Source organism: Pocillopora damicornis, chromosome 12 (genome assembly GCF_964200805.1).
Source record: "Pocillopora damicornis chromosome 12, jaPocDami1.2, whole genome shotgun sequence".
NCBI classification, from domain to species: domain Eukaryota; kingdom Metazoa; phylum Cnidaria; class Anthozoa; order Scleractinia; family Pocilloporidae; genus Pocillopora; species Pocillopora damicornis.
Window position 1 is genome coordinate 4,261,767 of NC_142681.1, and position 24,580 is coordinate 4,286,346.

Below are 24,580 nucleotides of genomic sequence, written 5' to 3' on the forward strand. Positions count from 1 at the left end.
TCATGAGTTACATTTTATTACTACTTGCTATCATCAAAATAGATGTATTTTATAAAAACCATCATGTCTGTACAAAATTATATAAACATTTTATGTTACTTAATCAATGACAGTAACAATGTTGTCATGGTAACTGTAATATTATGCTAAAACTATTCTCTACAAATATTTCCAAAGTTGATATCAGCCGTTTTGGAGAGGAAAATTATTTTATAAAGAGCACAAAATTTCTAAATCTACTTTTAGATCATTTTGAACATTTGGGTGTAAAATCTAACTTAACAATTTGAACATTTTACATTGGAATCTCTTGTTCTTCACCCAGCTCCTGTCCAAATTTAATAACATGTCTACTAACAAATGCCCAAGTCATATGCTTGGAGGAAAAAGCTAGTCCAAACTCTCCATGATTATTTAGTGCTATAACACCACCTACACCTTTAACTGAATTGGCCATTTTATTAATTGATTTTTCACAGGCTTGCTTGGTTTCTAAGCCATCTTCCACATTTCGGACCACCTCCCAAGCCAGAACAGTTTTCATCAACGATTCTCCATGACCAGTGGTAGATGATGCAGCCACTGTATTGGCATATCCTCCACATCCAACTAATGGGCTGTCACCAACTCTCCCTGGCATTTTCATTGGCAATCCACCTAGAAAAATGTTCATATGATGGATCTTGTTACACAAACAAGTCTTATCAGGAGCCCATTACCCAGAACCTCCATACCAATTGTACCCTTGAGTCAACCATGTCCCATATTGTATTTTTTTCTTTAGATATGTGGGGGAGTGGGGGGTTCTTTAATTTCCCGCGAAAACATGCTGATGTTTGCTTAACACCCTAACAAAAATTGGCAGCCAAAGGCGAAGGCTGACCTCTATTTCTTCTCTGCATGTGATGTAAACAATAAAGGACCACAGCTCTCTTATGATTGGCTATTATGTAACCACCCACAAAAAACCCTGTGGGAGGTGCTTCTAAAAATAAAAAGATATGGGACAGGGTTGGCGCAGAGGACAAGTTAGGAGGATGGAAGCTCTGGGTAATGGGCTCCTGGTTTTATCAAATGTTTCTTTGACCAGGCAAAGGTTTGGGTGGGGTGTAATAATCTGACTATATTCAGGGCCAGGAGAACTTTTAAGTGGTTAAAAAACCAGGCTATATCCTGCACTGTAAGAGAAACTCATTCATAACATGGTAGAAGCACAGCTAAGTATGCCCCTTACTAAATTGGCATACCCTCTAGCTTCATATCTGACTTAGTGCAGTGCAATTTTATAGAAAACCATACTGAAAACTAATGTGTGTAGGGCCAGATGGATTGACAAAAAGCCAATCCAGAGATATTAGTCCAGCCCTACACTCACATGACTTTCTTGCAAAAACTTAAAGGAAAAAGAGAAAAGAGTACAAAAAAAAAATTGTGTTTCAATGAATTGTGTGTTTTTATGGTTTTGACTTGAAAAGACAAAGGAAAAGTTTTTATATTTTTCGTGGTTGCACCAGTCTGTCATATACTGGGTTCAAACAAAATTTTCAAAATTTTTAACATTTAGCAGACATATAATAAAATGCTTATTGACTGAGTTTGCTTGGTCACGGTGAACTGACCTCAATGTGCTTGGTCCATTCCTTATGACCTCAAGTCAAATATTTAACTGTCCAACCCTCCCACTCAGTCAATAAGTACATAGTAATTACCATACATGCACATTGTACATCTACCATATTCCCAAAAGTTACATGCTCCATGAAATTATAATCTAGTAATCACAACCAGCTAAAATGGTCTTGGTCATTTAACCCTTTACACCCTAATTTCATCATGCATATTCTCCATACTGTTCTTTATACATTTCCTAAGGTGCTGACAAGGAGATTTTGGTCACTGATCAAAAGCTTCTTTAGTTAGTAATCATTTCCTTCATTCTCATGACCTTAATGTGTGATTCAGGGGTGATATTGTGGGGAGAAATTAGATGCTAGTCACTCTTAGGGGTTAAAGGGTGAGAAAGGGGAATGCCTGCTTGTTGGGAGGATCAGGTGATAAGCTATGAATACCACAAAAAAAATGAAGCCATTAAATGAAGTTGGAGCTGTTTCATATGCCACAAGGTACACCACCACAGAGATGTGAACCTGTGCCACACTCACAAATGGAGGTGTGTTCTCTTTGAAGGTCAACCCCAACCCCACTTCTATAATGCTCTTCCTTTTGCCAGAGCCTACCATATTTGAACATAGTTGTTGATTCATAAGTTTCCCTACATATTAATTGAAAATTTCTCCAAGTGATTGGTATGATTCTATACAGTTTGATGTGTTAAGTATACCTAATAACATCCCAGATTGTATCTATTGCTTGGGGTCCACTATACCACCAGAGATTGAGAACACACCTGTTGAAGTTGCACATGCAAGTTGTCCCCGAGAATCTAATGCAACTGCTCCTACAGTGTCAAATCCCTGTGAACTTCCAGTACTATCTGTTTGTTTTGAATTCCCAGAAATAAAATCTTCAACTGTTCCCACATAATTTGCTGCATCAACTGAGCGTTCATGTGATTCAGCTGTGACGAGCACTAATGGATCCTCAACAACAGGAAATCCAATCTTCTTAGCAAACTTTAAAGCTCCTTCCCCAGCTAGTAAGCAATGAGGAGTATCCTCCATGACACGGCGTGCAAGAGAGACAGGATTGGCTATGGCTTGAACACAAGCAACAGCTCCTGAAATTTAATTTAGAACGCATGAAAATTAGCATTTGTTTAATGAACATACTGGTGCTCCACTGTCACAGCTTATCTCAGCTTCTATGAAATGAAATGACTGGACAGCCAATACTCCTTGGAAATTTTCATTTGAATTGTCAAGGTTTCCAGACAGTCTATTACCACCTTTTTACAACATCTGAGTCAAAACTTAATTTTTGTTTTTTCAAAGCTTGCCAGAATCCTGGATTACATTATGAGGCCCAAGTTTTTAATTTTGATTTGAGAATTTAGTTTTACGTAACAAATTTTTACAACGTATTATCCAAAAAAGTCTTGCATGTCTTGAAACTCAACTCAGCCTTGTGTCACGCTAAGCGAAAATCAAGGCGAAATAAGAGTGCTGCGAAAAATCGCGACCAGATAAGTAATAACGTACCAAAAACACAGGGATATGTTACGGAGACGGCGAACCAATTTAACCGCTGATCTTGATTATAATTGTCTATACTGTCTCGTAAACTGAAATCAATAAACTAAGAGAAACTAGTGTAAGAACGCGCGTGGCGATTAAAAACTGAAAATAACTGAGAGAAGCCTACGCGACACAATGAACGTGTAATAATAAAGGAAATACCAAAATGTACCTAATGAGCTTGCCCCGAAATTACAATAACAGAACACTTAAATTTCATAGTAAATTTCCACGCGACCACCAGGGGGCGACATCACAAAATTACATGCACAAAACATGAATAAACAATGACCAAAAAGGTATGAGGCAAGCTATGCGAAAATAGAAACATAATATCAAAAACTTACATATCGATTCCGCAACGCCGATGGCACGCACAACTAAAAATTTGATCGACGACGACAAAGAACGAACTACAACTAACGATACGGAGATAAGAAAACTGAGAAAACTAGGTGTAAACAGAAACCTTAAAGATCAAAGGAAAAAGTCGAAGCCCAACTGTAACGCACAGTCACGCAATTACACCTTGATCTCGAAAGTTTACGAGAATCAAGAAGCAATTATCAAGGGACAGTATAAATATGAACCTAACTAGTACGCTACACAAGCCACAGGGCCAAAGTGCATCTCCCAGAATGAAAACAGCATCAGCTTCAACATTACAGTCTCACCAGCTGCCAAACTGTGTCCATCCATTATAAGTGCATCAAGCTCGGCCGTGTTTTCCTCTGTGAGTGCACATCCACGTCCAGCATTGAAAAGAGGGTTGTCTTCCATATTTCTGACAGCTGCTTCAACAGCATCTACTGCACTTCCACCCTGTATTGGATAAAAAATTTCACTTGACTTTCAACACTCGCCTGACAACGCTCTTCATTTCATTCGCAATTGTTGACTTCCGCCAAGGTTGTTGAAGCGTCAGCCTTTACTCATGCCAGGGCTTCTCCCACCCAAACAATCAGACTAAAAAATAAAAAAGGTAGTAATACTTGGCAAAAGAAATACATTTTATATTGCTTGCGCTTACAATACCTATCATTTACTCCGCTCATGCATGTACTTGTGAGAAACAGTATGTTTTGGTTACCCATTTAAGGTCATGTGATAATACTCTAAAGAACTGCCTCTTTCAATTTGCTCTTATCTATAGGCATATGTATGCACAATTTGCCAGAGATAAAGCTAGAAATTCCCTTGAGACCTGAAATGGGTGCACAAAACAAACCCGTTTACGAGGTCTATTGATTATAAAATGGCTAAGTAATTTTCCATAAATTCACCTCAAGAAGCACCGCATATCCTTTTCTAGCTGCAAGTTGAACACCCTGTTTGTAAGGTTCTTTGAAATCTTCAGGGATAGGCCTACAGCCGCCATGGATGATAATACACGGCTCCATGATTTTTCAGAAAATTTTTACAGACTGTCTCTGTAGGCATGCATAATTTTTTGTAGGCCTTAGTCGTTCTTGTCTAGTGTCCAGTGTCTGCCGCGTTAAACAGACTTGAGACGGAGCCCGCAATCATTTACAGCATGGTTGTTTGAATATATTTGTTGTCATGTAATAATTGATGTAGTGTCTTGAGTAACGGAAGCATAGTTTGGAAACAAATATGGCGCCGAGTATCGTTACTTGAACTATCACTTCCTTTCAGATAGTTCTCCCTTGATTTTGCTACAAAAAATTTATAGCAATTTGTTATTCTCTTTTCCGGGCTCTCTTAAGTCAGAAACCATCGCGCATGAGATAATTTGACGTTTTTTATTCTGATGATCTACACTTAATTTTCGGAAATTTTGTTACAAAACCTCGGCGTGGTTGATATTGCGCTTTTCAAGTTCCCGTGCAGCGTGTGAAAACCTGAAAGGAAGCAGACTATGCCGAAAGTGAGACTTGGTGCGTTTTATCATTGAAATTACGCGGACTTCATGGCAACAGGTATCAAAATATTTCATGAGATATTCATTTCAATTTAATAGGATGGGCTTAATGTGTCGAGCTTAATCTTGAAAGACTTGTGGTATATTAGCTTACCTTAACAGCTATACTTTGCTAGCCTTGTGCCATTCTTGAAGTCCCTCTCCTTAACTTTACATGTAGTACCTGTCTATACTTGTAAGTGTTGTTGATTAAAATTGACAGGTCAAAAGGACGTCAATCTGGATTGATTTGGTTTTTTCTTTGTTTAAGAATGATGATAATTTGTCTTGAACAATGAAAAGTACAAATAAAACTAGAATCCTTGTCAGAAGTCTTAAAACACTCCTGTTCCATGTCCCCCTTCTTCCATTCAAATGGTGGTTGTTTAAAAGAACAGTGCATGCAGATTATAGAGCAGTGGTAGGGGAGCAGGGTATTAAATTTTTAAGAAAACCAGGGAAGGGTTGTAATTAAGGATCATTTTGACCTATGTTTACAAAGAACTAAAACATATAGGTGAGCTTGTAAATTGTTACTCTTGGGTGTTTACCTGTAAGCCTTTTTTACTGTTACTTAAATGTCATGTTGCCAGTCAACTCTTCTTGATTAAAATTAAAGATATTACAGGGAATGGATTGAACCCAGGAGTAACAGTTGATCATGGGCTTCTTTATTTGGGTGGGAACTGAAGTATTTAGGGTGCCAAACCAATTAATCACATTTATGAAATGTCATATGCACTAAGCATCTATTTGAGTAACTGTGACAATCCTCCTCACATTTGGGCTGTTTCTGAAATGACAGATGAAGCACCAAGATCAGCTAAGAAGAAACATCGGAGAGCCAAGTCCAATCTTGAGTCACAGGTTTGTAATCGAAGACTGGTTTTTTTTAATAGAATGAAACTTCAACGCAATGTGTAACAAGATAGAAAAACACTAAACATTTAGAGATGAACTTAAGGGGAATAGAATGGAAAGGATTGGCATACAATGCAAATAACAACTATATAAATGTCAGAAATATTTTTGATAGATTTATACATGTATGCACTGTGACCAGCTCATTGTAAGCCTTGGTGTGTACTTTTCTGTGCAGAAGTTTTCTTTTTTTCGGAAATTTGTGTTTTAATCAAATGGAAGCATCTGCAAAGAGTGCAAATTATATTACTAGGTGTTGATTTTACATATTCCAGTTCAGTAGGGCACCAATAAATTCAAAACATCTGGTTTGCTCTGATTTTTTTCTTCATGCATGAGTTAAGGTGCCAACTTGTTGTGAATTATGTTAGCCAATAAATACCTGTGTTTAGGAGGTAGAAGAATTCTCCAGCTGGTTAATAGAATTCTTAGTCTAAATTTTGATGCCCTGAGCTATTTTTTTATTCAGACCTGGAGAATATTACACTATTGTCCAGTGCTACTACATTCTAATGCTCATGCCATAAACATCAAATGCTATGTATACATTCCCAATAATTATTATCGAATGATAAAAGTGTCACTTTGGTTTTCTTAGGTAGCCTGGTTATTTATTTTTACATACTCATTTCTTTCTAACTTGTATCATAATTTTAACCTTATATGTTTTGTTTTAGAGAGAGGTTGGTGGATCAACAGATCAACGTAAGTGCATTGCATGTGATCTTCAGATATACAATGATATATATGAACATTACTGTACGTAATCTCCTCACTGTTCTATACATTTCTTATGGAACTGGTAAGGAGAATTTGTTGAACACTCAAGAGCCTCTCTAGATGTTGATCATTTCCTTTATTCTCATGACCTTGATGTGTGACTCAACCATGATACTTTTAATTAAGGAGAAATTATGGGTAGATGTTAGTTACTCTCAGGGATGAAAGAGTTAATGTGGAAATTAAATACCAATTGTAAGAAAAAGATAGTTTTATCTGTTACACAGTTATGCAAAATTTGAAAAAAGTAGCTTTTAATTTGAAATTACAAGTTTAAAATAATTTTTTGTTATGATTTATGACTGCAAGTTCAGAGGTGTATGGCAAAAAAATTGTTTTTACTTAAATGCAAACTATTTTGGGAGATGGGAGTTTTCCAAAATTTTCAAAATTGAGATATACCTCCAATTATATGAACATTGTACCTCTCTTCTCATGGTTAACACCAATAGATTTGTGTTTGTATGCCAGGTTTTTGTCCATGCTGCATTTTTATGACTTCATCTTTTATTAGTAACTTAACAGACTCATTGGGCAGGTGGGGGTGGGTGGGATTCTATTTCTAAATTTGGGAGGAATTTTGTATTTATTAAATCTATTTCATTTCTAATCAGTAATAACTCAGGAGAGCTCTAGGGTGTTGAAAGCTCGCCAACAGACACAGGCCAGATTTGAATCCTTTCTTCAAGATGCAGTAGCTGAAGACAGGTGTGAAGTTTCTATATGTTTGATATCAATTATAATATTGGAGACTCAAAATAATCAAACAACCAGGTTCAAAACATGTCTACCATGTGCTTGGGTTTTTTAATACACTGTGCATGCCTAACTTTGCCCCATCACATGAGGGCCTGGACCTAAGTATACTACATAAATGAACCCCATTTTAGGCTGACATCTTGTATTAAGAAGACACTAAGTTAAATTCTGATCAAGTTGTCTTTGGTTGACACCCCTATTAACACTTTATGCCCTGACATCAGTCTCCATATTCTCCATACTGTTCTTTTTACATTTCCTTTGGGTACTGACAGGGGAAATTTGTTTAACAATCAGAGCTTCTTAGGTTGGTGATCATTTCCTTTATTCTCATGATGTTATTGAATGATTTAGTAGTGTTACTGTTAGGAGAAATTAGATGCTGGTCACTCCTAGGGATGAAAGGGTCATGTAGACATGCACACCTAAGATCTGTATTCAAGTATTCTTTATCAAAAATTTGATATTTTAGGAAAAATGCGAAGATTGAAAATCATACTTACTGACAGGCCTTGTTATGACATGTTGTACTTTGCCAGTTTTCTGGATAAGGCATGTCAACCCAACTCACACACCTCTTCTGTCTTCAATGATATTTGTAATGAAATTACTTTATATTATTCTCTCGTAACAGAGCATACTTAAGAATAGAGAGCCTTATAGCTGTTTAATAAATAGCCAATAATGTACTTGCTATAAGACTGTAGCAAATCAAAATGTTTTTGCCAATGAACAGTTTACTGGAAGCTGTGTGAAAAACAGTAGAGTGAAAAACAGTAGTAAGGGTGCTATAGTTCATTCCTATACTACCAAAATAAAAATAGATAGCAAGATTTTGTCTTCATAAGCCACTTACTAACATGTCAAATTACTCACAAACATTATTAAGTTTACAAGAAACAAGAAAAAAGAAGAAGAAGAAGAGAACCCACACAAGTGATGCAGTGGTAAGGTTTTTTTTTAAAACAGAACTAAGTTTGCTAGATATTGAATTCTTCATAACTGAGCTAATGGCCTAACATTGATGAGCTACAAAGAACCTCTGGTGTAATATTGTCCACAAATTGATTCTTGTTTTCTTTTTAGCTTGAGACCATTAAGTCAGGGAGTCCTATTGCTAAACCAACATCGAAATCAGAGGAAAATCTCCTTCAGGCAAACTTATACAAAGATGGTAAGACAAGATCTCTCTGGTTTCAATAAATAACTTATGTAATAAATTTTGAGCTTTTTTGTCACTGATATAAAAGAAGTTGTGATTCACAAGGAATCAAACAACAGATGTTAAGATGTTATACCACTATGCTCTTCCACTAAGCTACAGGACGCCCACTGAAGGAAAAGTTGGGCCTTCATAGTAGTAGTATCAGTAGTCTATATTAACTCTCATCTTGGGAGGCTATTCTATATTGAGCAATTAACAAATTTTTGTTAAGGACATTTTTGCAAGTCCTCTAGTTTCAGAAACAAAGCCAAACCACAACAGTGGGAGCTACGTTCCCTACTCTTTGTGAGAAGTGTGTGTGTTTTTAATATCCCCTGCTAACCAGAACAAAGGAGATGCAAGAGACAGAGCCTATATAGTTTATTATCCTTATCTGAGAAGACTAGAATTGTCCAACCATTTGCAGATATCATAGCAAAGGCAGCTCACTCTTCTTAGTTATTTTAAGACCCTAAGTATCAGTCTGGTCTGGGGCTTGAATGCTCGACCTCCTGCAGGACAGTCCAACACCCACCTTCCTGAGCTAACAAGGTAGTAAAAATTTTTAAAGTGGAAAAGGAATAAGAAAGATGGTAACTTTTTCTTTACTCAACATCTGAGACTAAAATTCACCAATCATTTGTTCAATGTTTTGTTAGATGATTCTATACAGGAAGGAAAAGAAAATAAACAAAGCTACAAAGATCTGTTGGAAGCTTCAGTGACAGAGCCAGCCAGAGTGGATGGCAACACTCCAGAAAGAAAGACTACTAAGAAGGCACGGCCCAAGAAGACTAGAACTTTGACAAGGTAGAGCAGTTAAGTGAATAAAGCTGATTAATCAGAAAGATAAGAGTTGCTCGGATTTAGTCAATCAAAAAGTCAGATACCATAGTCAACTGCTGAGAGTATCACTGGAGGTAGAAGAGACATATGTGCAGAAAGTCAGATAAAGGTCAGAGAGTCACAAAGACAGTTAGATTGTAATTCAGAGAGTCGAACAAAATCATAATCAGACAGATGTTCAGAGAAACATCAACACAATAGTCTGGTGGAGAACAGATGGACAATTAGTCAAGAAGACCAGCTCACTGACTTATTTATGTACGTAATCCTCTCTGTCTCTTATGGGACACAAGGCAACAGTAATCTCTTTCCATTAGCCCTGTTTTGTGCAGTTTTTTTTGCATTTTGTGTGAGTTTTACTTCTCCGAGCTCAGCCATCACAATTTGAAAAGTCAACCAGTAGAGGCAGTCACTCAAGTAGACAACTAGCCTTACATGTATACATTTTCTCATATAGTCATACTGGCACTAGCTAGTCAGCCACTGGTAGCTCTTGACCTTCTGAATCATAATAAATTGTAGTGATCATCACCTTAAGAAAGCCTTTTTTAATTTTTATTTTAGTGAACAAGGTACTCCAGATGAGCCTACAGAAAAGCCCAGAAGAAGGAAAAAACCTAAAACTCCAGAACCAGGAGTTGATCAAGAAAGGGCAAAAGAAAATCTTGGATTTGAGAATGAAGCAGCTCTGGATGTAGAAGATGTGAGCACTGATATGCATGTGTGGTTATTGATATTATTTTTAAAATATTAACGTTATTTTACAATTTTAGCACCCTATAACTTGTGATACGTGACATTCCCTTCATTCCCCTGGCATTCCCTATGTCCTTTATAAGTGTCATTTTACAAACAAATAGTTGTTATCCATAGGCTGGACAATCATCCACTACTACTCCAAAGAAAAAGAAGGGAAAAGTCAGAAGGAGACTTCATGGTATTTAGCCTTTTTGTTTGTTGTTTTTGTTAGATTCTGTCATAGTTATGAGTGATACATTTTGATGTCTCATAAACTTAAATGTAGCTGCAAAGCCGCATATTGGAAACAAGGCAGTCTTTGATTGGTTATATTAGGGGTGCGGTGTCACCTGAACCCCCTTATAGCTGCACCCTTGAGTAATAAACTTCACCTACACCTTAACCAACTGTTTAGCTTTTTTAGGAATTATCTTTGTGTTATCTTTAGACCCTGATGCTGATGTCTCATTGACAGTTGCGAAGAAAAGGAGCGACGATGGTTACATTCTGTCAGTTACTGTCCATCGTGCCGACAATCTGAAACCTGATCTCTTAATTTCTCATCCAATGGTAAGAGTCCATGTGGTTGATATGGAAACAGGACAATATGTCAAGAAATCTGACAGGTAAACACATCTTAATACACATTGCTATTTCCTTGTACAAGAAGGTGGTTGTTTTAGATGAAGGGGGTAAGTTTCCTAAAGAAACTGTGGTGCTGCCTCAGTGGCAGAGTGCGACAGGGTAACTTAGTATTACCAAAACATTAACAAAGTTGATGTTTCAAGTATTAGCACTTTGTCGGACGAGGGGCTAGAGCTCAAAACATCAGCTTTGTAACTCTTTGTGGTGGCCAGTTCTTTTAGATACACGTCATGGACATGCTAATCTTGTGATAAGAATAATTGGATTGATTTCAATATGTGTACTAAACCTTTTTTTTCAGCATGCCAAGGTGGATTCTCATCCCTCTGGGTTTTGTGGTATTTGGGTCAATGTTAAATAACCTAATTAAAGTTGTTCCTAGTCTGGTGATAAGGGATGGCTCGAAATACTATCCTATGACCCAAAATCAGTTTCAATGACTCAAACCAAACAGTACTTAAGGGAAAGGAAGAGACACTACATTAATGCTAAGAGTATATTAAATTAAGGTTAAAGTTAACTGTTGCAAGCTTCAACTGAAAATCATGCAGATGGTCTAAAGGCTGATGGGGGTTGTATTTAGTTTAGTTTGAGTTCAAACTTGTCATTCAGAAAGTAACAATAAAGGTCTTTGATGAGCAGTGTTGAAACATGCATTATTTGAGTCAGGCATTATGAGATTTTAATACTTTTCAATTATGAATATCATGTCTCTCATTTATAGTTCTCGCAGTGTGACTTCCTACTATGAAACTCAAAGTGATGCTCCTGTTGACTTCATAATGCCTGTCATGACACAGCCCTATGATTTTAAGAAATACAAGTGAGTTCTACTGTCACTATTGTCTTTTCTTATTATAATGTCCTGCCCCTAAAAATTTCCATTGCCCTTCTCTTCTTGTAAATAGCATCTTTTGCATTTGAGTTCACAATTGTGATCTTCAAGTGGAAGAAATACAAAACTAAAAAATTACACCACTTTCCAGATGACTAAAAATGCACTCGGTGAACACTAAGGCTTTTGTGCTCTATTCCCTAATTTCCTTTTGAAACTTGAGTTGCCTTTGGACCAAATTGTTGTTGCTGCTATTTATGCCCCTGCCAGGTGATCTTTTCACTCTGACTTACATGTTGCATATTGTCCTGGCTTACTGCCTCTTGTGGTTCTACATGAATTTATTTCCAGGTCTTTGACACCATCTTGGGAAGAAGTTCTCCTATTCAACGATGTATTCTCTTACTTTCTAAGTCGTAAGGAATCAGATCCAAAAGTTATAATGTTCTTTGAGGTGAGAATCACTTTTTGTAGCAAATGAAGTTTGAAGGGAAGGGGTGTGATTAATCCAGTTAAAATAGATGAGGTCGTTTTGACTGGACCTTTTAGAACGCTATCACAGTGGAGCAGTCACAAACCCCTTCTCAGAATGAACATCGTCTCTTTGAAATTTGTCCCCTCTGAGCCTTGTGACTCTGAAGATCCTGCTGAGCTCATGCTTTTTTACTTATATAGTTACAGGGAAACAGGGAAATGGGTTACTGTCCTAGAGTCAACAAATCTATTTCTAAACATTGACCAGCCAAATGTCTTTCAAGGTAATGTAACCAACTTAAGTACATATGCAATAATTTTCTATTTTTCTGTAAGGTGGTTGACTTCTTGAGTATGACAGCTGCAAAAAGAAGGAAAGGCGTGGTGACAGGTGACAAAGGATGGTACCATGTAGCATGGGCGTTTTTAAAAGTAAGTTGGGAAGGGGGGAAGCTGTGTACTTGTGGGACAAACTTGCAGTAGGGTGTAAACATCCGATTGTTAAAGTGAAAATTTCGTATTTAGAGTTGAATTAATGACTTTTACCTCTAGTCCTTCTTGGTTCAAAAACCGTTACATTTCTGCAGATGTGTTTCCCAGTGTAACGTTGTGTTTATAGTGCAGTTAAATGTAATTTAACAAACAACAAAAAGCATTAGCTGAAATTAGGAGATCCTCGCAGCTAAGAACACTACTGAAACGAGTAGTTGTAAATAGGACCTGAAAAAAATTTCAGGCCCGTACGGGATTTGAACCCATGACCTCTGCGATACCGGTGCAGCGCTCTACCAATTGAGCTAACAAGCCAACTGGGAGCTGGACAAAGATGATACAAGAGAAAGTCTTCATTTCTTAATGGAAAGTACTTTTGAGTGAAAAAAGAATTAAAGTCACGTAATTTTTGTTTTTCCAAGGTTGTCGGTGGGAATGGCGCACCCAACACGGATAAAAAGGTTCGTCTCCAACTGTTCCAGCCTCCCAAGTCTACAATCAAAACGAACAACATAGTAGAGGTAAGATAGCTGTTGATATGGTCACTGTGGGTTTAACCCTTTAACTCCCATGAGTGACCAAGACAGAATTTCTCCTAACATTATCAACACAAGATCAAGTAGACAAGTGAAGAGAATAAAGAAGAATATCGATAAGGGGATTGCTAGTTGATCCAATATCAAATTCTCCAACCTAACATCATAATAATTGTATTGCAGACAGTAAGCTTCAAAATTCTTTACGGTGGCCAATGTACGTTATCAACTCAGTTGATAATGCTGAATTACCCTGTTATACTCTCCCACCGACGCAGCACCACACTTTCTTTAGAAAGTTACCCCTTTTTCCAGCCACCATCTCGTTATAACTGTGGTGATCTTATCCACTCAGGTATACCAGTGGTGGAAGTTAACCAAGCGAGTGCCTTACCCCTCCACTCTTTATGTGACATTAAAGGGGGTCCAGCCACCCAAGACTATTGACCCGAGTTTGCGTTCTATGTTTGCCATCCAACAGGTTTGCCTTTTTTTTTTCTTTTTCTCTTTTCTTTGTGAACATTGTGATAGGTATGGTGAACATTCGGGTCATTACAAACTGCCAACAGAGATGTGTTCTGTGGAGTTTAAGCACTATAAAGAAAAGTAACAGCTGCAACACAGAAACTATAAAACTGGTTGCGAACATTTATTTCTTATTTGAGAAATTACAACGAGGTGAAGTTAAAAAATGCCGGTTTTTAGTTAGTTGTTAGTATTTATGGTAAGATCGGTGATAATAATACACCGAGTGATGCTCCCACACCTGTCACCACCATCAGCTTGCTTTCTCTTTAAACCCTAGTTTGTTCGGGAAATTGATGTCTTAAATTGTTTTGGTAATTAGTTTATTCTCGATTACAGGAAAAGGGTAAGGTATCGTTTGAGGAATTTGGTTTGGATGCTGAAAGACGAGCTCATGGAATGAGGTTTGTACCTTCCTTGCGCACTGACATGTGCTGTTTTTTTTGTGTGTGCAATTTTTACGGGTTAAATGAGCACAAGAAGGACCAAATCGATCGTGATCTTACGGGTGTGGTGGTCGTTGAGGAGAATCACTTGTCGTTCCCCAAATCTCCCTCTCAGTCAAGAGTGTGAATGATTACCAGCAAACTGTTATTTGGAGACAAATCTAGTATTCAAAAGGGGTTGTAGCCTGTCATACAGTTACTGGTTGATTAGCTCTAGTTCTATTTGCTTATTCTCAAGATGCAAAGACCGATTTCATTGTCGGTTTGATAGAGCGCTTTGTATTGGCGTGGCGTAAAATTAAAACCATAATAATCACAGAGGCAAAGCGCAACAAATGCAAGTTTTTATAGGAGTTGTAGAATCCGGCAAACTGCTAGAAGGGACTGGAAAGCTAAGAGGTAACGGGTTGCCATGGAATTGGTTTTCAGTCAGACATACATATGTCTCCATCTGTCGCGCGTTTCAAGAAATCTAGGCTACATGTTTACGTCCAGAAAACCCGCAATCTTTTTTAGTCAAATATTAACAAGACTGCATATTTCAAATATTTAAGTTTTTGAAATGCATCAGGAATACAACCTTCTTGGATAAAGTACATATTTGGTGCACTTGAAGTGAAGAAAAGTTACCCGTACAATTCAAAGTTCTCTTTTCTGATGTTGCAGAGATGGAAAGAGTGACGATGAACTTCAAAACTGGAGCAGGCTTCCCGGTCAGGTAAACCAACTTTTTTATTTCATAACATGCCACTTGAATGATGTAGCTTATTTTCAATAGTGATGGCCGTTTACATTTAAGAACAAAGATGCGAAAGACCCGTTGCTTCTCGCGGAAAGCAAAGGAAACGATGGAAGAGATCTATACGCAGCCTTAACGTTGTTACTCATAATCTACAGTCAGACTCGATGGTTTATAAGCTTACCCGATTCTTCAGTTAATTTCATGAAATAATTACGGATTTAAATTTCTCTCGCCGAAAAAATGATACCTTTGAAGTGGAGCACCCCCTTTTTAGCTCATTATAAGGCGAACCTCATCCCCTATCCCATGTTAATGATTACAATACTTCTCTTTCGTAATGGTTTTTTTCCTGTATTTTGATTCTTGGCTGCAGATGAATCGTATACCAAACAAACAAAATGCATCACTTTTGTCAGGAAAGAGGGGCTGTTTTATCCTCAAGTTCTCGCACAATGGCAGGTAGTGCTTTTAGAAGTTAAAAAATTTTTTGTAAGCTTTAATATGTGAAAACAATACTCTTCACTTATTAGTTGAATTTTAGCTTTGTATGCTTTTCTCTGCAAGAAGCTTAATGTAACTTCCACGAAGATTTCCAAATGTGCGTCATTAACAATGGTTTTAAAACTAATATCGCACGTTGAGATAATTTACTTACGCTCTTTGGTTCGTAATCCAACTTTTCTTGGCACTGAGTAATTTCTTACAGTAATGCCGGGCTGTGAAATAGAGTAACGTGCTAGTGATCCAGTGCAGGCCCATTAATTCGATGCCCGTATATCACGAACAAATCGCTACACTGATCGTCAAGGCCAAGTTCTCGGGCGTGCTGAGAATCTGTCCATACTGAATCTTGACTGATTCTCCAGAATGAAAAGAAACTCAGTGACAAGCCAACTTCTTTAGCACAGAAATAACATGAAAAGAGATTGTGTATGAGAAAGGTGTAGAGAAGAAACAGAACTTACAGTAGTTTGTCACAGTGACATGTTTGACTCTATTCCTAGATACCTGGCTTGTGGGTGTGCAGACTTGGACAACTTCCCTATTATTATATACGAGGTAACAATTAAGCCACATTTACGCTGTGTCTGCACACGTATTTTCGTCATCTTCAGCTTTAATGTCTTCAATGTGCCAACGGCATCTAGCATCATTTCGATGTATTTCCCAAAGAATTATAAGTCCATTACCTCAGTCGAAAGTCAAAACGTTAAAATAGTTTGTTTCCTGCATCAGTGTTTTGCACACGGTTTTCTTTGTGTTTTGTTTAATTATTTATTGAGTTAATGTCTCGCACACTATTTTCTTTGTGTGCTGTATAATAATTTGTCACATTAGTGTCACGTGCACTATTCTCTTTGTGTTCTGTTTGATTGTTTGTTACGTTAGTGTCTGGCGTACTATCTTCCCTCTCTTCTCTCTGATTGTTTGTTACTTTACTGTCTAGCGCACTTTTTTCTCTGTGTTCTGTTTGATTGTTTGTTACGTTAGTGTCACGTGCACTATTCTCTCTGTGTTCTGTTTGATTGTTTGTTACGTTAATGTCTCGCGCACTTTTTTCTCTGTGTTCTGTTTGATTGTTTGTTACGTTAGTGTCTCGCGCACTATTCTCTCTGTGTTCTGTTTGATTGTTTGTTACGTTAGTGTCTCGCGCACTTTTTTCTCTGTGTTCTGTTTGATTGTTTGTTACATTAGTGTCACGTGCACTATTCTCTCTGTGTTCTGTTTGATTGTTTGTTACGTTAGTGTCACGTGCACTATTCTCTCTGTGTTCTGTTTGATTGTTTGTTACGTTAGTGTCTCGTGCACTTTTTTCTCTGTGTTCTGTTTGATTGTTTGTTACGTTAGTGTCACGTGCACTATTCTCTCTGTGTTCTGTTTGATTGTTTGTTACGTTAGTGTCTCGTGCACTTTTTTCTCTGTGTTCTGTTTGATTGTTTGTTACGTTAGTGTCACATGCACTATTCTCTCTGTGTTCTGTTTGATTGTTTGTTACGTTAGTGTCTCACGCACTATTCTCTGTGTTCTGTTTGATTGATTGTTACCTTAGTGTCTCACGCACTATTCTCTGTGTTCTGTTTGATTGTCTGTTACGTTAGTGTCACGTGCACTATTCTCTCTGTGTTCTGTTTGATTGTTTGTTACGTTAGTGTCTCGTGCACTTTTTTCTGTGTTCTGTTTGATTGTTTGTTACGTTAGTGTCACGTGCACTATTCTCTCTGTGTTCTGTTTGATTGTTTGTTACGTTAGTGTCACGTGCACTATTCTCTCTGTGTTCTGTTTGATTGTTTGTTACGTTAGTGTCACGTGCACTATTCTCTCTGTGTTCTGTTTGATTGTTTGTTACGTTAGTGTCTCGTGCACTTTTTTCTCTGTGTTCTGTTTGATTGTTTGTTACGTTAGTGTCACGTGCACTATTCTCTCTGTGTTGTGTTTGATTGTTTGTTACGTTAGTGTTACGTGCACTATTCTCTCTGTGTTCTGTTTGATTGTTTGTTACGTTAGTGTCACGTGCACTATTCTCTCTGTGTTGTGTTTGATTGTTACGTTAGTGTCACGTGCACTATTCTCTCTGTGTTCTGTTTGATTGTTTGTTACGTTAGTGTCACGTGCACTATTCTCTCTGTGTTCTGTTTGATTGTTTGTTACGTTAGTGTCTCGTGCACTTTTTTCTCTGTGTTCTGTTCGATTGTTTGTTACGTTAGTGTCACGTGCACTATTCTCTATGTGTTCTGTTTGATTGTTTGTTACGTTAGTGTCTCGTGCACTTTTTTCTCTGTGTTCTGTTGGATTGTTACGTTAGTGTCATGCGCACTATTCTCTCTGCGTTCTGTTTGATTGTCTGTTACGTTAGTGTCTCACGCACTATTCTCTGTGTTCTGTTTGATTGTTTCTTACGTTAGTGTCACGTGCACTATTCTCTGTGTTCTGTTTGATTGATTGTTACGTTAGTGTCTCACACACTATTCTCTGTGTTCTGTTTGATTGATTGTTACGTTAGTGTCTCACGCACTATTCTCTGTGTTCTGTTTGATTGTCTGTTACGTTAGTGTCTCACACACTATTCACTGTGTTCTGTTTGATTGTCTGTTACGTTAGTGTCTCACGCACTATTCTCTGTGTTCTGTTTGATTGATTGTTACGTTATTGTCTCACGCACTATTCTCTGTGTTCTGTTTGATTGATTGTTACGTTAGTGTCTCACGCACTATTCTCTGTGTTCTGTTTGATTGTTTCTTACGTTAGTGTCTCACACACTATTCTCTGTGTTCTGTTTGATTGATTGTTACGTTAGTGTCTCACACACTATTCACTGTGTTCTGTTTGATTGTCTGTTACGTTAGTGTCTCACGCACTATTCTCTGTGTTCTGTTTGATTGATTGTTACGTTATTGTCTCACGCACTATTCTCTGTGTTCTGTTTGATTGCCTGTTACGTTAGTGTCTCACGCACTATTCTCTGTGTTCTGTTTGATTGTCTGTTACGTTAGTGTCTCACGCACTATTCTCTGTGTTCTGTTTGATTGTTTCTTACGGTAGTGTCTCACACACTATTTTCTGTGTTCTGTTTGATTGATTGTTACGTTAGTGTCTCACACACTATTCTCTGTGTTCTGTTTGATTGTCTGTTACGTTAGTGTCTCACGCACTATTCTCTGTGTTCTGTTTGATTGTCTGTTACGTTAGTGTCTCGCGCACTATTCTCTCTGAGTTCAGTTTGATTGTTTGTTACGTTAGTGTCACGTGCACTATTCTCTCTGAGTTCAGTTTGATTGTCTGTTACGTTAGTGTCATGCGCACTATTCTCTCTGTTTTCTGTTTGATTGTTTGTTACGTTAGTGTCTCGTGCACTATTCTCTCTGTGTTCTGTTTGATTGTTTGGTACGTTAGTGTCACGTGCACTATTCTCTCTGTGTTCTGTTTGATTGTCTGTTACGTTAGTGTCACGTGCACTATTCTCTCTGTGTTCTGTTTGATTGTTTGTTACGTTAGTGTCTCGTGCACTTTTTTCTGTGTTCTCTTTGATTGTTTGTTTCGTTAGTGTCTCGTGCACTTTTTTCTCTGTGTTCTGTTTGATTGTTTGTTTCGTTAGTGTCTCGTACACTTTTTTCTCTGTGTTCTGTTTGATTGTTTGTTACGTTAGTGTCACGTGCACTATTCTCTCTGTGTTCTGTTTGATTGTTTGTTACGTTAGTGTCACGTGCACTTTTTTCTCTGTGTTCTGTTTGATTGTTTGTTACGTTAGTGTCATGCGCACTATTCTCTCTGTTTTCTGTTTGATTGTTTGTTACGTTAGTGTCACGTGCACTATTCTCTCTGTGTTCTGTTTGATTGTTTGTTACGTTAGTGTCTCGTGCACTTTTTTCTGTGTTCTGTTTGATTGTTTGTTTCGTTAGTGTCTCGTGCACTTTTTTCTCTGTGTTCTGTTTGATTGTTTGTTTCGTTAGTGTCTGGTACACTTTTTTCTCTGTGTTCTGTTTGAGTGTTTGTTACGTTAGTGTCACGTGCACTTTTTTCTCTGTGTTCTGTTTGATTGTTTGTTGCGTTAGTGTCTCGTGCACTTTTTTCGCTGTGTTCCGTTTGATTGTTTGTTCCGTTAGTGTCACGTGCACTATTCTCTTTGTGTTGTGTTTGATTGTTTGTTACGTTAGTGTCACGTGCACTATTCTCTCTGTGTTGTGTTTGATTGTTTGTTACGTTAGTGTCACGTGCACTATTCTCTCTGTGTTGTGTTTGATTGTTTGTTACGTTAGTGTCACGCGCACTATTCTCTTTGTGTTGTGTTTGATTGTCTGTTACGTAAGTGTCACGCGCACTATTCTCTCTGTGTTCTGTTTGATTGTTTGTTACGTTAGTGTCACGTGCACTATTCTCTCTGTGTTGTGTTTGATTGTTTGTTACGTTAGTGTCACATACACTATTCTCTCTGTGTTCTGTTGGATTGTTTGTTACGTTAGTGTCACGTGCACTATTATCTCTGTGTTCTGTTTGATTGTTTGTTACGTTAGTGTCACGTGCACTATTCTCTCTGTGTTGTGTTTGATTGTTTGTTACGTTAGTGTCTCGTGCACTATTCTCTCTGTGTTCTGTTTGATTGTTTGTTACGTTAGTGTCACGTGCACTATTCTCTCTGTGTTCTGTTTGATTGTCTGTTACGTAAGTGTCACGCGCACTATTCTCTCTGTGTTCTGTTTGATTGTTTGTTACGTTAGTGTCTCGTGCACCATTTTCTCTGTGTTCTGTTTGATTGTTTGTTACGTTAGTGTCACGCGCACTATTCTCTTTGTGTCCTGTTATATTGTCTGTTACGTTAGTGTCTCGCGCACTATTCTATCTATGTTCTGTTTGATTGTTTGTTACGTTAGTGTCACGCGCACTATTCTCTTTGTGTTGTGTTTGATTGTTTGTTACGTTAGTGTCTCGTGCACCATTTTCTCTGTGTTCTGTTTGATTGTTTGTTACGTTAGTGTCACGCGCACTATTCTCTTTGTGTCCTGTTTTATTGTCTGTTACGTTAGTGTCTCGCGCACTATTCTATCTATGTTCTGTTTGATTGTTTGTTACGTTAGTGTCATGCGCACTATTCTCTTTGTGTTGTGTTTGATTGTCTGTTACGTTAGTGTCACGCGCACTATTCTCTTTTTGTTGTGTTTGATTGTCTGTTACGTTAGTGTCTCGCGCACTATTCTATCTATGTTCTGTTTGATTATTTGTTACGTTAGTGTCATGCGCACTATTCTCTCTGCGTTCTGTTTGATTGTCTGTTACGTTAGTGTCTCGCGCACTATTCTCTCTGTTCAGTTAAATTGTTTGTTACGTTAGTGTCACGTGCACTATGCTCTCTGTGTTGTGTTTGATTTTTCGTTACGTCAGTGTCTCGTGCACTATGCTCTCTGTTGTGTTTGATTTTTCGTTATGTTAGTGTCTCGTGCACTATTTTCTCTGTTCAATTTGATTGTTTGGTACGTTAGTGTCTCGTGCACTATTCTCTCTGTGTTCTGTTTGATTGTTTGTTACGTTAGTGTTTCGCGCACTATTCTCTCTCTATTCAATTTGATTGTTTGTTACGTTTGTGTTTCGTGCAGTATGCTCTCTGTGTTTTGTTTGATTTTTCGTTACGTTAGTGTCTCGTGCACTATGCTCTCTGTGTTCTGTCTGATTTTTCGTTACGTTAGTGTCTCGTGCACTATTCTCTCTGTTTTCTGTTTGATTGTGTGTTACGTCAGGGTCTCGCGCACTATTGTCTCTGTTCAGTTTGATTTTTTGTTACGTTAGGTTCTTAAGCACTTTTCTCGCTATGTTATGTTTGATTGTTCGATACGTTGGTGTCTGGCGCACTATTCTCTCTGTGTTCTATCAGAAGTTCGCCCTTTGATTAACCTACTACCTATTCTTTTTCTGTGTGGTTTTTCTTTGTCCATGTTAGTATTGTGCACTGTTTTATTTGTGTTCTGTCTAATTGTTTGTTACGTTGTCTCTTCCTTATACGCTTTAGGTCTGGCCCAAAATATATCGATGCCCGCAGACATTAACTTTATCCTTTATACTAATGATGGAGAGGCATTGGTAGAGAGGACTACTACGGATCTGAGCTGGTTTTTTTGAAGACTTTTTGCGTGTATAAAGATGTTTTTGCCCTTTATGACAAGCTTACTGCAATTGAGATTCTTTTGAAAAGAAGGACAATTCAGCAACGTTACAAAGTTTTAAACTGGCCTCCATGACAGAGGGTCTTTATTTTGCTTTTTTTATTGTCAGGTACCATCATATGAAACTTGCGTTCATCTTCCTGGACACTTCAGTATCATATACGACTTGTGTTGGTCACCTGACGATTCTGAACTTCTGTCGACCTCTTCAGATGGAACTGTCAGGTAAACAATAAACTAACTGCCTTCTGGTGGATTTTTACCATGATCTTCGTCGCCTTGCGGATGATTTTTTTTGAATTGAAGATTTAAGACAACTGCAAATCTTATCAGAAGTTCACCCTTTGATTAGCTTACCACCTACTCTTTTTCTTTGTCCATGTTAGTCAGCAACCTTAACTTAACTTCTATCATTTGTCCAATGAACAGATGCTGGGACACAAAGACGATGATGACGTCATCTATCAAGCTGTATCCACACCCATGTTTTGTGTATGCAGCACAATATCACCCAGGCTCCCCTCATCTTGTGGTGACCGGGGGATATGACCACCTTATAAGGGTATGGACGAAACTGAGCGATGGGCTCAATGGCAAGGTAAAATGACTTCATTGACAGACTGTGCATGTTCGCGACGTCGATAATAATTTGAGAAGAGTTACACTTAAAACGCCACTGAGGTGTTGGTTTTGATTGAATGAGACAAGAAATATCAGGATATTAACATTGACACTACGGAAACCCCTTCACCAACACAGTGATGTGGATCGTGTTCTCTGATTATCAGGTGAGCCTGAAAAGGACCTTCACTGAACTTAAAAACAGCTCTTCCCTTGACTATGATAACGACTTCCCTTCAGTTTATTGAAACGTCATTCACTGTCACCTTCAAAAGTCCTTTTCAATCTACTCTTACTTAGAGGATCAGGTTACACTTGCTCTAAAGAAAATGTAACTTCGAGTCCTAATTTTCAACGTTTAAAATAAAGCACTCGGAAAACGTTGGTCAAATCTAATTAGCTTCTAAAAATTGGTGCGTTTTAAAAGTAATGTGTTACTGTACATACATCTTGGCCGCTGAGAATCGTTACGTAATACAGATTTGTTTCTTAAGTGTGGCAGATTGCAGATTTGCAGTCTCTGGCTCAACTGATCTTAAAAACTAACTCGCGAAACTTGTAAAACGTTGTTAATATCAATTGGTGTTATCCGCAGCTTCTGAGAGAAATTGAGGGACACAGTGGCTTTATCAACAGCATCTGCTTCGACCAAGATGGTGAGTCCTGCTTTAGTCCATTACTTTAAATAGTTGAGGGTGACTGTTCTTGCCATGAAAAGAGGTTTTCAAACTGAAGAAATGTAGACGCGATTATTCCCTTTTCCCAGCTTAATGCGCATGCCTCGCTTCCCACTGCTCAACTGCGCAGGGACACCTTTTTGCCCCGATTTGATGGACTCGCGCGGCAGATTACGTTGGGAGAGAAGGACTCCTCTTACTCTGAGTAAAGAAATTGCGACAACCGATCAGAGCGAGGTAACCACAACGAACCAATCAGAACTCAACATTATCCTAACTTTACTGCAACTTTCGATACTATCTTTCCTTCAAGGTGCTAAGATGTTTTCAGCAGACAGTAACGGGGTGATTATGATTTGGAACTCGTATGTTCAAGCACAAGCAGATACAAAAAGGAAGAGAAAAGGAACTGGTGGTAAGACAAACGTTGATTAAAATCGCAAATCACCAGCATGTCTCATATTCAAATACCTCTTTATCCCTTCCATTCGAGAGAGAATTGTGCCATGTACTTGTCACTTGTGTGCATCTCGCGTTGGTTATTTGTAATTTTTCATTTGTCAATATCATCAGTCAGGACGACGAAGATGTTAACCCTTTGACTGCTTAGAGTGACAAGCATCACATTTCTTTTTACTAAAGAAGCTCTTGATTGCTAAACAAATTCTCCTTGTCAGCATAGCAGGGAATGTATAGAGAACAGTATGGAGAATATGCAAACGGATGTTAGGGAGCAAAACGCTTTTATAAAATAATTACTGTTGTACTCCGAGAGCTGATAAAATGAGGAAGGGTGACTTGGGATGGGCTTACATCTCACTCAGGAGGAGTGCCAATATTCCTTGATGCTTATGCTAAATACGAACAAGCTCCAGTAGCTTTGCGAGCTAGTTTCATGTGTAGACTATGCCTTTTTAACATTCATGACAAAGGTTTCCACCGAAACTTAGAAGTCATATTTGGCTCATTTCTACCATTTACCACTGGGGTAGTCAACTTTATTGTCGGTTTTAATCATCTCCAAAACAGTTTAATCAGACCGTTAAAAAATTTGTTTCTGTGATTTTCATTTGCTAGGTTACGTTCACGACTGGACGCTGGATAAAGAAGTAGCCATTGATGAAATTCAGGTTGGTGGTTTGATTGTCACTTGCAGATTTAATCCGCCTTATTTCAGCTCTGGTTTCTCTTCCATTGTTTCTCTCAGTCTTACAGTGCAATAGTCTTCGTTAGTTACTTAGTGAATGTACCATTTACTTAATAACTTACATAGTCTCACCGGCCATTTGTTATGAATTTGAAGGGTAACGTCATCAACTCGCTCTGTTTACATCCCAACGGCCGTAAGATTCTGGTTCACGTGCGTAACAGTGTGCTATGCATGCTGGATCTGAGGAGCTATACCATCATGCAACGCTACCTTGGAGCCTCAAACTTTAAGGAACACATTCGTAGCACTATGAGTGCATGTGGCTGTTTCGTTATCGGGGGCTCAGAAGATGGGCATGCGTATGTGTGGAACACAGAAACAGGTAAGTCTTGTTTAAAACCTTATTTTTAGCGGAGCATCTACA

General features: G+C 38.1%; 2 protein-coding genes across 5 annotated transcripts in view; one reads left to right on the forward strand and one right to left on the reverse strand.

Annotated features, from left to right (window-relative positions):
- On the reverse strand, positions 1-4,992 carry LOC113666887 (isoaspartyl peptidase/L-asparaginase). Of its 2 annotated transcripts, none has more exons than XM_089188675.1 (4): positions 4,478-4,992; positions 3,869-4,016; positions 2,408-2,737; positions 1-657 (listed from the first exon to the last, which is right to left on the reverse strand). In XM_089188675.1, exons 1-4 carry the CDS (start codon positions 4,592-4,594, stop codon positions 296-298), a joined length of 957 nt encoding a protein of 318 aa, XP_089044801.1. In that variant the 5' UTR covers positions 4,595-4,992; the 3' UTR covers positions 1-295. The 2 variants fall into 2 exon arrangements, with proteins under 2 accessions (XP_089044801.1, XP_089044802.1); XM_089188676.1 differs by having other exon boundaries at positions 3,869-4,160; positions 4,478-4,705.
- Positions 4,763-24,580, forward strand: part of LOC113666888 (jouberin) — a 26,431-nt gene continuing 6,613 nt past the window's right edge. For 2 of the 3 annotated variants that reach the window (XM_089188671.1, XM_089188674.1), the window contains exons 1-25: positions 4,763-5,134; positions 5,921-5,982; positions 6,714-6,741; positions 7,431-7,524; positions 8,465-8,522; positions 8,662-8,749; positions 9,439-9,589; positions 10,190-10,328; positions 10,499-10,562; positions 10,812-10,989; positions 11,733-11,831; positions 12,195-12,297; positions 12,654-12,749; positions 13,232-13,330; positions 13,701-13,826; positions 14,210-14,274; positions 14,983-15,034; positions 15,432-15,517; positions 16,063-16,117; positions 21,818-21,933; positions 22,138-22,306; positions 22,925-22,985; positions 23,320-23,421; positions 24,084-24,136; positions 24,310-24,538. In XM_089188671.1, the coding sequence (XP_089044797.1) occupies positions 5,125-5,134; positions 5,921-5,982; positions 6,714-6,741; positions 7,431-7,524; positions 8,465-8,522; positions 8,662-8,749; positions 9,439-9,589; positions 10,190-10,328; positions 10,499-10,562; positions 10,812-10,989; positions 11,733-11,831; positions 12,195-12,297; positions 12,654-12,749; positions 13,232-13,330; positions 13,701-13,826; positions 14,210-14,274; positions 14,983-15,034; positions 15,432-15,517; positions 16,063-16,117; positions 21,818-21,933; positions 22,138-22,306; positions 22,925-22,985; positions 23,320-23,421; positions 24,084-24,136; positions 24,310-24,538 (2,383 nt within the window). In that variant the 5' untranslated portion in view covers positions 4,763-5,124. The remainder of the gene's footprint in view (positions 5,135-5,920; positions 5,983-6,713; positions 6,742-7,430; positions 7,525-8,464; positions 8,523-8,661; positions 8,750-9,438; positions 9,590-10,189; positions 10,329-10,498; positions 10,563-10,811; positions 10,990-11,732; positions 11,832-12,194; positions 12,298-12,653; positions 12,750-13,231; positions 13,331-13,700; positions 13,827-14,209; positions 14,275-14,982; positions 15,035-15,431; positions 15,518-16,062; positions 16,118-21,817; positions 21,934-22,137; positions 22,307-22,924; positions 22,986-23,319; positions 23,422-24,083; positions 24,137-24,309; positions 24,539-24,580) is intronic. The other variant, XM_089188672.1, reaches the window with a different exon arrangement.